Here is an 18,683-nt window from a genome sequence, read left to right on the forward strand (position 1 = left end):
ACTACTTCAACATTTGTTTTCTAATATATGGAATTTCATTTATTTATTCATGAAATTCTTTTGAAAAATCATTGCATTTTTTTTATTCATGAAAAAAACATTTTTTAAATATATGTTTTTATTTACTTTTACTCGTGACCCATAAAACGTGGTCCGCGATCCAAAGATGGGTCCCGCCCCACTGTTTTGGAAACAGTGGTCTAGCCTATATGTACAGTAAGTAAAGCCTAAAACACAAGGTCAATGATCATCACCAGTCTTGAATCACGCATCATGTGAAAAGCAGCTTTTTACTAATTGCAAGAGAGTGTTTGTTTCCTGCTGGAGTGTAATTTGATGAAACAGGTTTTTTAAACATTTCTTTACGAATGAATTAGTATGGACAGAAATAGCTTTTATTTGGACCATTGTGTTATTGGCCTCAACAAAAATCCCCGGCCGGGATTAAATCGCGTCAAATGTGGTAAGAGGTTGAATCAGCCTCATCCAAACATTTCTCCTCAAATTATAGGCTGTGCTCCATTCAAAAGTTACCAAATGCTTGGATGATGTGACTAACACTATATTACGTCTGTTGATGCAACAGATTCGAAGTAAATAAATACGATCGAGATGCAAAAAGCCGCAAATCCTCAAATTAAAAGCATCAATTTCCACACTTTGCTCTGCAGCTTTGATTGAAGCGCCAGGCTATGTGATAAAGACATTAGGTTATAGGGTTTCATGCATGTTGCCTATATATACGGCTTTTCTGCTTCAGAATGATAAACGCATTTAGTGCACGACGTGCATGTGTTATAGGCCACCGTTTCCCAAACAGTGGGTTGGGACCCATCTTTGGGTCATGGACCAATTTTTATGGGTCGCGAGTAAAAATATTTGTTTCCCCGTTTCCATACATTTAAAAAAAATATGTATATTATTTCCAAAGATTTTAAGAAGTTTAAACAAAAAAAAAATCACAACTCTTCCTCAATTAAAAACAATTCCAACAGTTTTCCAAAGTATTTCATAAATACAACGAAAAGATCTTTCCATAAATAAATACAAATACATGTTTAAGAAGTAGTGAAAATAGCACCCAAAAAAAAGCAATAGTACCAAACGAAGCTACCTTTAAGGGTCCTTTTGGTTACATGTATGCAGTCTCTCCAGAGTTACAAAAGGTTAAATTAACACTGAGAGTTAGGCTATTCAGTTATAAGACTTACAAAACATCATCCATTCCTAAAAGCCGGAGTGAATAGGCCTACCGAAACGTATTTACACGTTCACAATGAAATGAACACCTGTGTGTGTTTGACTGAATCATGTACAAGTTATCATAATGTGCTACTTTATACTGAACTTAATTTTCATTTAATGAGCACTCTTTCAAGCACACTGCAAAATCTCTTGGGCTAATTAATTAATTAATTAATTAGCGAAGACTGACTGTCTGTGTGTGTGTGTGTGTGTGTGTGTGTGTGTGTGTGTGTGTGTGTGTGTGTGTGTGTGTGTGTGTGTGTGTGTGGTCATACGTGCAAAACCCAGAGTTGAATTAACATAGTTGTTATTCAACATATCATGACGTGTATATAGGCCTATATATTGGATCAAATTGGGTGGATCGTCTTATTTGTGAGGGCATGTAATTTCACTGCATGCAGATATGACCAAAATATTTAAAATAAACTAAGACAAGTTAAGTGTTAATTTCACTGTGTCTGAAATAGCTGCCTGCGAGCCAGATTTATGAAATATTTTTGAGACATAAAAATGTTTTTTGTTTTACCCCTTAAAAATAAAAGAAGAGCAGTGTTAGTGAAAATATATTTAATAATTACACAAAATTACATACACGAAAAATGAAAGCATAAACGGACACCGTGTGAAAAGTGGCTCTACAAGGCCCGATTTATACTTCGTCGCACGACGGTGTCGCGCGCCCGTTTTTGGCGCGCGTCACCGTCGTACGACGGAGCATACATTGGGCCTTTAAAAGTGCCCGTTTATAGTCCATCGTACGGCGGTGTCGCACGCCCGCGACGAAGCATAAATCGTGCTCTTTTTTTTGTTAATAGAATATGTACAATAAAAGGTTTGAGACCTACTGGTTCAGTCCTGGACAGCTTGCATGATGGAACAAAAAAATGAAAACAAAAAGGTCTTGACATGATGATGTGTTTGTCGAGACTTGCAGCTTCCGGATCAGGATTCGGTGGAATGCAAAATAACAATAATAATAATTATAATAATAATATAAAAGCTACAAAAAAAACAAAGGAGTTCCACATGGAGAAATGGTCTCCGTGCACCATTTACACGTCCCAGTCAGAAGTTCTCTCTATAGAGTTGTTTTAGGCATCAGAAATCAGAAGTGTGTTTCTCTCAACAGCGGTGTCCGGGGGGACCACCAAATGGGCCCAAATGGGCCCTTATAGGTCTGTACCTCTGAGAGTGTAGAAATGGATCCAAAATGGACCTGTAATGGAATGTATATTTGTACACTCTCAGAATTAAATACAACACTGAGGATTTTACAGTGCGTGGTCCCATAGATGGAGAAGAAGAAAAAAAGGTATCAAATGGGAGGTCCCGGGGTCCTAATGCTTATCAAACTGAAGGGGGTCCTTTGAAGTGAGAAAAACGGGTCATTCCTCCTGGCTGGTGTTGTCTAGATGTGAAGACGTGGAGCCCTCCGACGCAGATTGGCTTCTTGTCTCCTGTTCGGAGGAGAGCAGCTGTTCGCTGGTGGGGATGCTGTTCTTCTTGGGCCGGCCTTTAGGCTTAGTGGGAGACTCCAAGCCCCCTCCTTGTAAAACCTGCAAGGAACAATCAGCATCACAAACTCCATTTACAATTACAGTTTACACTTTAGGCGTTTAGGCAGACGCTCTCATCCAGAGCGACTTACAGTAAGCAAGTTAAAACCCATTCAATCCGGGAACGCATCAGTGTCATTTTAGATTTTAGCTATAGCTATTATTTTATACTTTGGCTCTTCAAAAATAGCAGATATACAAGCTCATAGCACTCAGATCTGCTATTTTTGAAAAATCTTGAAAATGTGTGCATATCTTTGAATATATATATTTTAAAAGCGAACATTTTTAACTCAAATCTCTGCTTCTGGGGGGCCCTGGAACAAAATATTTTGAGATGGTGCTCCGTGGCCAAATGCATATCATTTTGTGTGGTCCTTGACATGAAAAAAGTATGAGAACCACTGATATTATAGCAACATACGGTTTTCAGAAAGCTGTTAGGATTTAGAAGACATTTGTAGATGCGTTCCCGGTCTTAATGGGTAAAACACATACATCAAACGCAGAGAGACAGTTTAGTGCCTCAGGAAACTATCACAGGTAAAGCAAGAACCTATAAATAGCATCAGTTATTATTAGTTAGTTAACAGTATAGTATCAAAATAGTAATATGTACATTGAAACTATAGGATACCATGGGTAAGCAGTGAACCTAGCAGCATCTACTATTTTTTTCCACAAAGGTTGGATTTGTATACATACCTGTAGTTTACAATTCAATTTCATGTTTAATTAACATAATAGAGCAGTGGTTCTCAACATTTTGCATGCATGTCAAGGACCCCCAAATTGATATGTATTTGGCTACGGCACCCCATCTGAAAACATTTTGTGCCAGAGACTCAGATACAAGGATGTGTGTTGTTAAAATGTTACAGAACTATTAAAAAAAAAAAAAATCCCAATAAAATAGCAGATCTACAAGCTTACAACGCATCGCACTGTGATGCGTTGTGAGTTTGTGCCTCAGCTATTTCAAATAACCAAATAGCTTGGATTAAAGTGGTTAAACTGATGTTAATGCTACATTCACAAATGTTGCTGCGGACCCCCTGGAACCATAAAGGACCCCTGGGGGTACAGCATATCATTTTCTTATATGATGCACTTTACAGGCAATTAGGCAAATATTGCCTAAACTTGACCTGAGTTGGCTCTGTACTTGTTCCGCCTTATCTCTTTGCCCCAAAATATACAATCTACCAGATCACAACGCATTGCATTGTTCACCATCTTGTAGATCGGCTATTATCACAGAATATTCGTCCCAGAATAGGGTTAAAGTGCAATAAAAAAAATTGGCCTATTTGTATTCGGGTCAAATTAGTTTTTAAACAGATGCAAATACTGACCTTCTATATTCTCCTCATAACCAAGACTACAATTGATCAATCAAGTGTACAAATGTACACTCTCAGAGTTTAAAGTAGGCAAGTAATATGTTTTTGTTAAAATAAGTGTTAATTAGCTATATATATTCTGCTAGAGTCATTGCTGTAATCATTGCTAGAGTGTTTGTTCAGTAGCAGGTCTCTCCCATGTCTCTCCAGCTCTTTAGTAAACAGAAAATGCATATTCATCTTGGGATACAAATTGTATTCAATCAGGATAGAGAACTCATACAGAACACAGGATAAACAAGTGAAATTGTTGGATTTGGAAGTAATGACACAAAGAAATGAGCAGACACATTTTAAACTGAAACACTATCAAATTGAAGCTGTTAAATTTACTCTCTTCTGATTGGCTGAAATTGGCAACCCACCTGAAAATGTGTTTTGATGTTTATTAAAGAGGGAGACCCCTGTCATTGAACAAACACTCTGTAGTAATGATTATGTGAATATAGAGCCGTAAACCTTTTAACCAAATAATATCACTTACCCTATACCTTATAAATGAACACAAATGATTTGACATGATTCTACATGAAATCTGATATCATAACTTACTATTTTCTTCCATTTCATCCGTCTGTTCTGGTACCATGTTTTGACTTGCAGCTGACTGAGACCCAAGGACTCCGCCAGGTCTATTCTGTAGAGACATGATGAGAAGAAAAAATCTCAGTCCTATTTCATTTGACTCTGATGGGGTACAAATTAGTGGTGGAAAAAGTACTCAAATGTTTTACTTAAGTAAATGCATCAATATAGAAATACTCTGTTACAAGTAAAAGTCCGGAATTCAAAATGTACTTGAGTAAAAGTACAAAGGTATTGGCATCAAAATGTACTTAAAGTACCAAAAGTAAAAGTATTAATTATGCAGAAGGCCCAATTTCAAGTTTTCAAATGTATAAAAATCTTTTGAAACTTGCAGATCAACGAGCTTGTAGATCGGCTATTTTCAAATGGACAAAATGTATATAGGGCTGAAGTGGTTAATGTATGTTTTGTAATCAAAATCAAAATCTACAAAGTAATAGTAACTAAAGTTTTCAAATAATTGAAGTGGAGTAAAAGTACAATATTTGTTTCTGAGATGTAGTGGAGTAGAAATAAAAGTACTGAAAATTGGAAATACTCCAGTAAAGTGAAAATTCCTCAAAAGTGTACTGAAGTACAGTACTTGAGTAAATTTACTAGTTACTTTACACCACTGGGTACAAATATATACCTGTCACAGACATTGATACATTGACAAAAAAAAAGCAGGATTTGACTGTATTGTAACAGAAGCCTCTTGTTCTGAAACATAATGGGCTCTTAGGCGAGTGCTGGAACATAAGTACACTTACATTTTACATGTTTTTAGTTACAAATGTTCGCTTTAAAAGATATATATTCAAAGATTTGCAAACATTTTGATGATTTTTCAAAAATAGCAGATCTACAAGCTCATAGTGCGCACTTGGTGCCGGGCTGTGAGCTTGTATATCTGCTATTTTTGATATAGCCAAAGTATAAAATAATGGCCAATTTTGATGTACTTTTAAAATTTTATTCAGTATTTCCATTTCTTGATACTGTATATACCTCTATCCCATTAGCGTTAAATATTTGTTCTACAATTATTTGACAGCTACTTCGCAGATTTAGATTATTAATGCTAAACAGTGATTAATTGATAAATAAATGATGAATGATGGTTAATCTACCCAGCAGCACACAAAGTAATTCAAATCAACCCTACCAGCTGCAATATTAACAACATGATGAACACATTAATGCGTTACTAATTACAGTCCAATAATATGATTGTGAAATGGGACCCTTCTGGATAATTGATACTTTTACCTATATAAGTATAGTGTAAGTATATTTGGTATTTCTACATTGTGATATTGGTACTTTTAAGTAAACATTTAAAAACATCACTTGTTCCAGCATTGGCTTTGGCCAGTCAGGTGTGAGGTTGTTAATACTAGGCTATAACCGGAAGAGTTGGTACCTAAACATTAAATTGGCTATTTTCCCCTAATGTACAGTATATACAACAATTAAGAATTTGGAAAATGGTCTTAAGGAATGTAAAGTAAACATGACTTGTGACTTGACACATAAGGCCTATAATATTTCTGCTATTGCTACAAAACCTGTGGATAGGTCATTATGGGCATAAACAAGACGTTGAAGGGTAAATTGAGGTCTGATAATGAGGTACATGTATGTTCAAATCATGTATAGCCTACTTTACATGATTTCAGACCATTTTCCTTTGAGAGAAAAAAAAGGGCCATTTATAACATCGAGATGCCCACAATAATGTTTGGGAGCCCACTCTTCCTATCACTATTTGAAATATCTTTGAGAGTGTAGCCTAATAGCCTATATACTAATGCAGTGGTTCACAGCCTTTTCAGACCGTGACCCCACAAAATAATCATATTTGAACTGGGGAGGGACGGACCCCCCAGCCTGACAAGCACTTAGAATGTAGGAGTTGAGCCATTCAATTTTGTTCGGTTCCACAGATAAATATTGTGAAAATAGCTGGTTGTGAGCTTGTAGATCAGTTATTTTCATAATATTTAGCCTCTTTCTTATATTATTCAACTATTTTCCCAATGTTTGACCAGTTTTTATAGTAGCCTATAGTTTGTTTATTATTTTTGATGCAGTGACCTAATAGTGGCCTTTTGAGGTATATTAAAAGGTCTTAAAATTCCTTAAAATGTCACTTCACCCCCCCAAAAAAAAGCATGCAGGGGTCCCGACCCACAGGTTGAGAACCACTGCCCTAATGCACTCTCAGAGATGAAATAAGCACCTACAACACAACACAGCACAGGTGTGGTGGTGGGGTATAATATTTGAGAGAGAGAGAGAGAGAGAGGACCCACCTATCCGGTGTGGAGAGATACTTCTGCTTCTCAAATCTCTTCTCTAAGCCCATTAATTGCAGTTCGGTGAAGACGGTGCGGCTCCTGCGGCCCTTCTTGCTCTTCCCGCCGCCGACCTCGGAGCCGTGGTGCTGCTCCAGCTTGCCCCGGAGGTGGAGATCCAGCGGGAGGTGGTGGGACGCGGGGCCGACCCCGAGGCCCGGAGGGCCGGACAGGAGCGGGGAGCCCAGCGGGGAGCCCAGCGAGCACGACAGCGGCGACATGGGGAACTTCAGCAGGCCTGTCTGGTGGTCTGCCTTCAGGACTGCATGAGAATAATAATATAATATAATATAATATAATATAATATAATATAATATAATATCCAAAATATTGCACTTGCTTGTCTGGGGGCTGCTCGAAAATTATTAATTTAGGTCAGTGGTTCCCAAACAGTGGGTCGGGACCCATTTGTGGGTCGCGAGTGAATATTGCGAGTGAATATTGCGATATATTGCTATTGCTATTTTCACTAGTTTGGGTCCCGGGCAAACATTCTCTTTTGGGTCTTGAGCTAAAAAGTGTGGGAGCCACTGCTTTAGGTTATTAAGAACTGAGGATTATATTTACGCTAAGAGATATTATATTTATAATTTATGATTATATTTAGGCTAAGAGGGCGGGTGAGTGCTTGTAAGAAACATAATCGGCATAGGCATAACAAAATATAACCTTATAAAGTAGGCTATACCTAGGAACTTGAAAACATTGGGATGTTTATATATATATATATATATATATATATATATATATATATATATATATATATATATATATATATATGTGTGTGTGTGTGTGTGTGTGTGTGTGTGTGTGTGTGTGTGTGTGTGTGTGTGTGTGTGTGTGTGTGTGTGTGTGTGTATAGGCCTATACCTAATGCACTAATTGTAAATCTGTTCATGACGTAATTGTTTATCCCCCAAAATCATGAAGGCTTATTTGACCTTTGAGACAAATAAATAATCCTGTGTCCAAAAACATAGCTATACACTTTTGGCTTTGTAGGGCAGTATAGGCCCTAACATATTCAAAATAATTTGAATATTTATTGTTAGTGTTATTATCATTATTATTGCCATTCCGTAGACAATGCTATAGGCTACGTTTTAAAGCGTGTGCTTTCACGCACAAAAATACATTTACGGTAATCAAGGGGAAACTGACTGAGCTTTGAATACGTTCTTGTTTAATTATTGTTTAATAACAATGAATAGCACAATTATTACTGATAGTTTCAATCGGATCTAAAACATTGAAATTATTTGCGCAACAATTATTATTATTTCTATTCTCTGGCCCCTAAAAATGAGCAGCAGTTACACTTTTCTTACAGGAGCAACTGAATATTGAGTTGAGTTCTTATCTTGGCCCAACAGTCTTTTCTTTTGGGAATAAACCCTGGAATAAATTCAGATCGCACATTAGGCCTATTACCTTTTTTACGCATTTTACGCATTGGTTTTATTCTGCAGAACTCACCAAATGGACCCTATAAAGCGGTTCCTTCCCAAACTTTTAGCTCAAGATCCAAAAGAGAAATTTGATGTCTATCTGGAGTCTGGACCCATACTATGATCAGCTATTTTCACTGCTTCTTAATTCATTTTTTAAATTATTATTTGTGGAATTTCTTAGACTTTTTTTATTTCATTGATGAAATTATTTTGAAAAATGTCAGCATTTTTATCTATTAATGAAAAAGTGTAATTTATTTTATTTATATATTTGTTTAATCTTTTTAAATAATTGTAATTAAAAAAGTAGGAAATAAAATAAAGGATAATCCCAAATATGGGACCCACTGTTTGGGAACCAGGGAACCAGTGCTACAAAGGGTCCATTTGGTTACATTACACTCTCCGATCGTAATGAACACGTATTTCTCCTGAACTCACGCAGATGGCTGTGGAAGGGCCGGGCCGCGAGCAGAGCTTGTACTCCGAACTTGAGCAGGTCCCCGGCCGGGGATCCACTGGAGACCTTGTGCTCCGGGTGATGCTCCGTCAAGATCTCCTCGATCATGAAGCTCCTGTAGCGGTGAGACTGTGATCTGTGGTCGGGGTGCATCGCGTCGACGACCCCCCCGGGGTAGAAATGATGTCCCCCCATGTCCAAGGGATGCTGCATGGTCCGGGTTCTATTATGTCAACCGGAGGACCACGATCCGGCCCTGTACCGGGGATGGAGTCACTCCCAAATCCGCGGGACTCGGGAGGGGAGACCGGATCGGACCCCCGCGGCCGGTGGTTCGAATCCTGGGTGTAAGTCCGAGTCGTACCCACAGGTTGCGGTTACTAGTCAAGCGTTGCTACCAGGTAAACCAAGCTGTCCAAACCCTCGATCAGAGTAGTATTTGAAGGTCCAATGCGTTGCCTTTTAGTTTTTTCTCGCATTCCTCAGCGCCGATAGTTGCAGCCTTGTTATGGATGGAGGGGAGGAAAAGAATAAATATCCTCCAAGTTTATAAAAACGGATTCAACTAAAAAAAAAAACACAAGTCCACAGAAGCAGCCGGTCTTGAAGTCCAGGTTCTGGTTCGGTTTGGAACGGAACCGCCACGATCACGTGTAAAATGTGACCGTGATAAAAAACGTCTTGTTCGTGCCGCTCAATGCGTTGCGCGTCACCGTGACAGAGAAATGAGGAATATGTTTATGGGTTTTATGAGTCTACTCACTTAGCTCCACCTCCACCTCTGAGCACACTGGCAAATACGGAGTGGCTGTTTGACTCCGAGAGTGTTCAGCTCTCAGTCTCTCAGAGTTACAAATGAACATTGAGGATTTTACGGGTGTAAAAAGTACTCCGTTTTTTTACTTTTTTACTTTAATACCCTGTTACAAGTAGGCCTAGTCCGAAATGCAAAATTTACCTGAGTAAAAGTACAAACGTATTGGTATCAAAATACTAGTTGGTTAATGTTTGTTTTGTAATATAATAATCTAAATCCACAATGTAACTCAAATAATTATTGTGGATTAAAAACTCTCTGAGATGTATAGTGTGGAGTAGAAGTAAAACGTAGGCCTATACTGAAAATTGGAAACACTCCAGTAAAGTAAAAAAAATACCTCAACATTTTACTTAAGTACAGTAGTTGAGTAAATGTACTTAGTTACTTTACAGTTTACACCACTGCCCGTCTGCCTCTGCTCTGACAAACCCAAAGTTACATGCAAAAGGCGCGCTATTTCTGCATGAATTTGCATCATGTTGTCAAAGGAACACAATCCAAAGCCCCGCAGGAGGTGCATTTTTGTATATGGATTATATTGTTGTAGGCTACATTCATTGCACAGGAGAGATTACATGATGCGTCCTATATATATATATATATATATATATATATATATATATATATATATATATATATATATATATATATATATATATATATATATATATATATATATATATATATATATATATATATATATATATATATATATATATATATATAGCACTCTTTAATATCATTTAAGCGTGGAGACTGGAGAGAGACACAGAGAGAGAGAGAGAGAGAGAGAGAGAGAGAGAGAGAGAGAGAGAGAGAGAGAGAGAGAGAGAGAGAGAGAGAGAGAGAGAGAGAGAGAGAGAGAGAGAGAGAGAGAGAGAGAGAGGGGAGAGAGAGAGAGAGGAGGGAGGGAGAGAGAGAGAGAGAGAGAGAGAGAGAGAGAGAGAGAGAGAGAGAGAGAGAGAGAGAGAGAGAGAGAGAGAGAGAGAGAGAGGTGAAGTTAAACCTGAAGAGCAGAAATGTTCATATTTGTTGTACGCTCTGTTCAGCTTCATCAATGAGGATTTAAAGAGAGGCTATATTAGTTCAGGAGTTTTTAATCATGTCAATTGAATTATAGTATAGTGATATTATAGGCCTACTACTCCTTGGCTGAGGACCCCCTGCAGACTCCCCTCAAGGACCATGGGCCGCACTTTGAAAACCACTGGCTATTCTCTGCATAAAAGATTATTCCATCCAACGGAAAGGCCTGGTCAAGATTTGTTCTTTTTTAATATTGGAATGCTGAATTTCTTATATACTTATCCTGCTTGAGCTTTCGTCTTTGCACAGAAGAAGGGAATTTCACTTTAATTTGGTGTTTAATCAGCAACACAAATCCTTCTTCCTCAACTAAAATCTGTTAATTATTTTAATAACATATGGATATGAAAAAACGTCATCATTCTGTCAATGTTTATAGGCCATTTGTGTTATTTGATTTGCAACGCTCAAATCTTTTTTTAGTATTAGTATTTTTTTTTTTCATCATGCCATTATAAAAATGGCACAAAAAAACCATTTTCTAAATATCAGTTTGATTTACAAGATGAAGGATTTTCTTTGAAGGATTACATTTTTTTTAGCTTAAGTGCTAAATTATCCATCTGTAACGAGAGTGTATACAAATAACCATTTAACTGCATATTTTATAACATGCCTAAAGGTTTATTATAATGCAGTGTTTAGTCTACACACTAATGATGATACAGCAGCATGAGTCAGCAGGTTGACCTTCATTCTGACCACAGCAGCGCTGAGGTTACACATTATTCACACAGTCACCACACATTTAACATCATTTAAAAAAGCTGTCATTAGACTAACATTCTAAACAATTGCCTGAAGTTGCGAAAATATCAGAACGCTGCGTAGCGTCTCGTTGGATGAAACATGTATACTTTTAACGTACAAAATAAATGTGAGGAGTCGAGAGACATGTCTAGCCCACTGTCTGAGTGAAGGACTGATACATACTGTGTGTGTGTGTGTGTGTGTGTGTGTGTGTGTGTGTGTGTGTGTGTGTGTGTGTGTGTGTGTGTGTGTGTGTGTGTCTGTGCATGCCTGAGTGCCTGCATGAATGCGTGCGTGCGTGCGTGCGTGTGTAGATTCACTCACAAATGGTATAGGCCTATAGGTAAAATTATAGGTATTTATAATTTTACAGTGCACACACACACACACACACACACACACACACACACACACACACACACACACACACCCGCACACACACACACACACACACACACACACACACACACACACACACACACACACACACACACACACACACACACACACACACACACACACACACACACACACACACCTGACAACTGACAACTGAGTTCAAATGATAGGATCAGAGACCTGTTGTGACTGCCCACTGTAGATACAGTAGTGTGCAATTCTGCTGTACTTTAAAACGGCATTGTTTAAATGAATACATAAATAAATAAATAGTTCTGAACACCTGAATTTAGAGAAAAATACAATATTTTAACACAATATTAGCTCAATCCTCAACAATAGTTTGTAGTATAGGCTAATAAAACACGTGGAAGTTGGGCTATATATTAGTCAGCACTATGAACATGGTCTTCTGTGTTATTCTATGGGACACTGGTTACATGAATCTAACACTGTGGTCTAACATGAAACGTTTCTGTCAACATTTGTTGACACACTTATATGCAGTTGCAGCTAGCATAACTTGGCAAGCAAACAAGACAATTAACAGTGGTGGGGAAAAGTATACTCACATTTTTTACAAATACTCTGGAATTCAAAATTTACTTGAGTAAAAGTACAAAACTATTGGCATAAAAATGTACTTAAATTACAAAAAGTAAAAGTACTTATTATGCAGAATGTCCTATTTCACAAGTGTTCAAAATGTATACAAATCTTTTGAAAATAGCAGATCTACAAGCTCGCAAAGCAAGGCGTTGTGAGCTTGTAGATCTGCTATTTTCAAATAGCCGAAGTATATATAATAAACATCTACAAAGTAACTAGTATAATTAAAGTTTTCAAATAATTTGGAGTAATTGCCTCTGAGATATAGTGGAGTAGAAGTAAAAGTAAAAGTTCTGAAAATTGGAAATACTCCAGTAAAGTAAAAAAAAAAAAAAATCAAAATTGTACTGAAGTACAGTACTTGAGTAAATGTACTTAGTTACTTTACACCACTGGGCAATAGTAGGCTTGCTATTCCTAACTCTATGTTGCTATTAGCACACTGCTAGACACAATCAAAATCACAACACTGGAACATGTCTGCCTCTGCTGGCCTTTAAAAGGATTGCAGTCTCCCCCCACTTGTTGTATACTTCGTCGTGCGAAGGAGTCGCGCGCCAAAAGTAGCCGATCTACAAGCTGACAATCTGTGTCATCAACTCATCATTGCTTGCTGCCAGCTTGAAGATCTGCTATTTTGGGCCATGAATTAAGCATGCCATGACGTGTTTCAAATGTACAACTTCCTTCAGCAGCACTAGCACACGTGCAAGGGAAAGCATGTGTCTTCTGAGGGACCATTTAGGCAAAATGTTTGCCCTTAAACATAGCAAAATACCTACAGGCCTGCCATTGTCTTTTATAATTTGGTGCTGCGTTTTGGCTGTTCATGTAACTGACAGTGCATCTAATCAAATGTAAGCAAAAAAAGAAGAGCAAAAAAGATGATAAGTAAAGTGACCTAGATTATTATACATTCAAAAAGAAAACTTAATTTGATAAATGTTATGGCATTGCTAATCATCATTATTAAGTAAGGCCTGGAATTTTGTCATTGGGCAAGGCCACTTGGCCTTTGGTGTTGCACTATTTTTTTTAGGGCACAAAGGCCAAATGACAGAGCAGTAAGGCCATCAAATAAAACGGTCCACGGAAATAAAGAATATAATTAAATCTAGGAATTTTCAAGACATAATGTAACTATCACTGAAAAAAATAATTAAATAAGATGTTTATTTCACCAAATAATTTATTGGTAGGCTATTTAAAAATGACCAATATTTGTAGAAAATATTGAGTCAAGAGTCACTGGACTCACTCATGTGAAGGTGGGGAGTCAGGGAGAGTTAACAATTCAGAACTTAAAATACACTGTTTAAAAAACACATTGCAGAAAAGAGTAGTGGCGGAAGACTCAGATATTTTACATAAGTAAAAGTAGCAATACCACAATATTAAAATACTCTGTTACAAGTAAAAGGTCTATGTTCAAAATGTTACTTGTTAAGTAGTATTATTCTTCGGTCTAATTTCAGTGTGAAACTCTATCAAATGGATCCTATATGAACAAAATATTCTTAAATGTGAGAAATTCCTCATTCCCTTCAACAATCAGCAGAATGAACATATTATACTCTACTAGTGTATGCAATGCATTATATTGTTTAGAAATGAACAGAAATAATTTACAAGAATTGTGAACCTTGTGAATTCGTTTTCAAACCAAGTAGGTCAGCAATGGTGAGAGAGAGAGAAACCCTGCAATAAAACTGAATGAGTTACACCTGCAAGCAATCATCGTATTTGTTGGAAATATATTTATCGTCCAAATAAAATCATCAAGTTTGTTTTAGTTTCCAGAGAGACAAAATCACCAGCAAATGTGTGAGATGGTTCATTCAAGGTCCAGGAGGTGAACTATAACACGAGGTGGCCTACTCTCTCTATCAATGGTTCTCAACCTTTTCTGGATCAGGGCCCACTTGGAAATCTTTTGTGGCCCACCCATCTGACCACTTAACACGGGTACGTGGTCAGCTGGGTGGGCCACGTGCATTTTCAGAGCATGTTTATTTTAATGATCAATCAAACGACAGCGTTCCACCTTGGATCAACGGAACTAACGTTGTGTACTTTAAGTTCTTATTTATTGGTATCACTTTTTAATATTATATTATCAATAAAATTGTAGTGTTTTGCCAATTGTTTGGGGGCCCACTTGCAATACCCTCGCGGCCCACCAGTGGGCTCACATGTATCTTTGAGGAGTTGACAGGGATTCTCTTTGGCAGTTTTAATAGCCGGTCTAGAATCAGTGGATATGGAAACGGTGTGTGTGTGTGTGTGTGTGTGTGTGTGTGTGTGTGTGTGTGTGTGTGTGTGTGTGTGTGTGTGTGTGCGCGTGCGTGCGTGCGTGCGTGCGTGCGTGCGTGCGTGCGTGTGTGTGTGTGCGTGTATGTGAGTGTGTGCGTGTATGTGAGTGTGTGTGTGTGCACACGTGCACGTGCGTATAACTTACTGGACACACTTTTGGAGAAGGTGAGCTTTAGACTGGAAGGCCCGGTTTCAAATGGAATGGACAGCAGGCTTTCCACAGGTACTGAAGAAAGCCTGGTAACATCAGGTTAGATCACTGTTTCCCAATCTGAGGCCCGGGCCCTCATTAGGGGGCCAAAGATCACAGTGGCCCCTTTCCCACCAAAAGAACTTTGGTTCTAGAACTGGTTCCGTTCTAGATTCTTGGAACCATGTCGCTTTCACGGAACCGGCCGCAAACCGACTTGCTTTTCCACACGTTTTAAACAGAACTCTTGTAATTGGGTAGTGGTATAACTGAATGGTTAGAGAGCTCGCCTGGGGTGTGGGAGTCCCCAGTTGCCCCAGGTTTGATTCCAGGCCTGGCCAGCAATGTGTTAAATATGACTAGTCAAAGTGAACATTTCAAGGGCGGAAAGTCAATGGCACTTACAATCAATTTCCCTTTTCTTTTCTTTATTTTAGTGATAATTTCCCCCTTGCTTTTGCCATTGTATATTGCATCTACATCTTCCAACCTGTAGGTTAGTGTCACGCCCACTTTGGTTCCGAGTTCAGAGCAAGAAAAAACAAGTATTTTTTGGTTCCAGTTACGAACAAACTTTTCGAGTTCTGAACCAATTCGTTTTCAGTGGAAACACTCTGAAATGGTTCAAAATTAGGCGGGGAAAAAGAACGGATCCGGTTCAACCCCGGTAGAAAAGGGCCCAGTGCGGCCTTGTCTGTTTGGAGATAGTCCAACATTTTAAACATGTAAAAAATCATAACTTGATTTCATCCACTTGATATCAACCTGATATCCCTATTTTGAGCATGTAATTATATTCTGGGGAAAACTTCTGGGGAAGAAGTTCTTAGCCTGTTAATTGCCAAATTGACTGAAACCTGCCTGTGGAAAATTCATGAGACTGTTGATCTCTGGAGACTGCCAGCTGCTGTGGGGAATTGGTTCTCTACACAGATTGGTCGGCTCTGATGAACCCCATGACGCCTATGTAGTGGATTGGCTGGGGGCCACTCACCTTCTACTATAAATCCTCCACTTCAAATTATTAGCAAATCTGTACACTGTCAGTTTTGGCAGCGGATAAACATGTTCGCTGTCCGCTCATTCAGAACATTTTGTATCTTTGTTAACTAAACCACACCTTCACTTGTGGCTTTGAAAGACTTGGAAGAGACAGTTTCATAATCTGCCCTTGGAAAAGCCGGCCTTGAGAAATACCGGCTGTGACTAACTCTGAGACCTTTGACTCCTCAGTTGTGATTTTGTAGCCTTTGAATGAGTGTTGATAATATGTTTGGGTGTGTTTAGATTAGGTTCCTATTTAGTATTGTGTTACTTAGACTAGGTTCCTTTGCTTGTATTTTGTTTAACATTTTTTATAATTTTTCATTTTTTGTTTGTAATATATGTTTCAGATTTAAATTCAGTTCTGCTTTTCCCCTTTTGTGGGCCTGTTTTGAAGAAAAAATAAGTCATTTTGTGAGCTTGTACGAGAAGTACATAGTACGTTTGTTCATGCGTGCAACTGTGGGTGGTCTCAGCTTTGTCCAATGTAAGAAGGGGGGCATCGAGGAAAAAAGATTGGGAACCAAGTAGGTTAGATGAGGGGAGAGTTCTCTGATTGAGCACGAGAAGAGAAACGTTAGTGAGCAGCAAGCAGAGCCAGATGTTTACTGTCAGGCAGGATGTAAACACTGATGGATCTGCACTGGTCAAATACAAATACAAATACATTTCAATGCCTTCATTGCCAGCATACTGTGGAGTAGATAAACCACAGTCCCTTGATGATTTACGTACATCAGAGACTTCTTGGAGGAGTTTATGAATCACAATGGCATGGGTGTGTCATGATAAAAACAAATACAGTATAAACTATCCACATATTTGTATGTGATGCACAGATGAGAGCATATATCGAATGCATTAAAGGTCATACGTAATATGACAGTTGCTTAATACCTCTGTATTATAACTACACACAACAAATATTGTCTCTTCAGTGGTTATTCAGCTATACATTGGGGGGTAAAGTCAAAGTGTCCTTGAGCAAGACACTGAATCCCTAATAAAGGTGCTATATAAATGCACCATTTAGTTGCTGAACAAGCATGTTACATTACAAAATAACATGTTTTGGGTGATTTGATCGGGACATCCCATCTTAGTTTAACATTGTATGCCTGACCATGTCGCTTGACAAGAATGACACATTTTCAACTGAAAGAGGTGACGAGGCATGGGCACTTTTCAATTGATCACTGGACACTGTTGGTAAAGTGTGTGAATTGAGAGTAAATCTCTGTCTCGTTTCTCTCTTTCTACATCTCATGGATATTGATTATCTAATGTTCATCACCATATTCAACCTCTCTCTGGTCCCCACATGCTTCAAGAGGTGGATGGAGCTTGCACAAAAACAAATTTCACCCACTGATCTACACCTGCAGAACCTGTGATGTGACAATAAAACTGATTCTGAGGTCCATCATTGTTCATACCCAACAATGCCTCCCTGGCTGGCCTGCAGAATGACTACCGCCTGGTTGCCCATCAGGCAGTGCACTCATTGTCATTGGCTGCGCTGCTCACCGGGCGCACTTCACACTAGTTATAGGGCCTCACTGACTGCCTGCCTTGTTGTCAAGTGAAAAGAAAGTTCACAGCGATGGGGGCAGGAGTTGCAACTATAAATGTTTCCTGACAATGACAGAGAAGAATTCTGTACTTTCCCCTTCAAGTTTTGTTTACTTACTGTCTGTCTGTGAATAAGTTATACTACTGCCGATCTAACGATGACGCCACGGTGTGTTGGAACCAAGGAAATCAGGCTGGCCAAGAGACAAACGCCAAATTGGATGCCGGGTCGCTGAAAACCAGTTAGTTAGGCCCACACTTGCCATGTGTGAGTTCACTTGCCTGTCTGTGAGAAGAAAAGCTAGAGCGCACTGACCTGATTTGTAGTCTTGTCCAAGTAGAGGTTTTACAACTGTCAAGTAAACCTGATCTAATTACATTCTTATATGGTGACATAATAATGAAAAGTTGCTGCCACTGTCTGATGGCGTAATGTGACGTAAGTGCCAGCTATTTCACAGCAATATAAAAGGGAGTGTGCTGGCTGCGATGTCCCTCATTTGAACCTTCATTATAGTATGGATCTCAACGGAGAGCAACAACTCGGTTCGATGTATGGTCAACGTGACCCCGGTGACCCCGGTGCCGACCTGAACAGGGGCAAGAGCATTGTAGCTGGAAAGCAGAACATTTGGGAAAAAGAGAGACAGGAACTTCTTAGAGAAAATGAGAATATCTCTGGAAAGCTCATGTATGCGGGGCAGAGACTTAAAGATTTGGAGGACCAGATGAAGAAGTCAGAGGAGGAGTCCATGGAGATGAACTGCAACATCTCTGAGATGAAGGTTCACCATTTTAAAGTCATGAACTCCCAACTAACCGGCGTCAGGAGTGAACTGAAAAGCAAAGAGATAA

The 18,683-nt window shown here is 38.7% G+C and overlaps 1 protein-coding gene across 1 annotated transcript; it reads right to left on the reverse strand.

Moving 5' to 3' along the window:
- Positions 1-1,800: 1,800 nt before the first annotated feature.
- On the reverse strand, positions 1,801-9,754 carry barx1 (BARX homeobox 1). The gene is made up of 4 exons (XM_084062489.1): positions 9,027-9,754; positions 7,093-7,396; positions 4,760-4,844; positions 1,801-2,804 (listed from the first exon to the last, which is right to left on the reverse strand). The coding sequence occupies exons 1-4, from the start codon at positions 9,256-9,258 to the stop codon at positions 2,634-2,636; spliced, it is 792 nt and encodes a 263-aa protein (XP_083918615.1). The 5' UTR covers positions 9,259-9,754; the 3' UTR covers positions 1,801-2,633.
- Between the last annotated feature and the right edge of the window lie 8,929 nt (positions 9,755-18,683).

The sequence above is a fragment of the Gymnoscopelus microlampas genome, assembly GCF_963454915.1.
Source record: "Gymnoscopelus microlampas genome assembly, chromosome: 7".
Taxonomy (NCBI): Eukaryota; Metazoa; Chordata; class Actinopteri; order Myctophiformes; family Myctophidae; genus Gymnoscopelus; species Gymnoscopelus microlampas.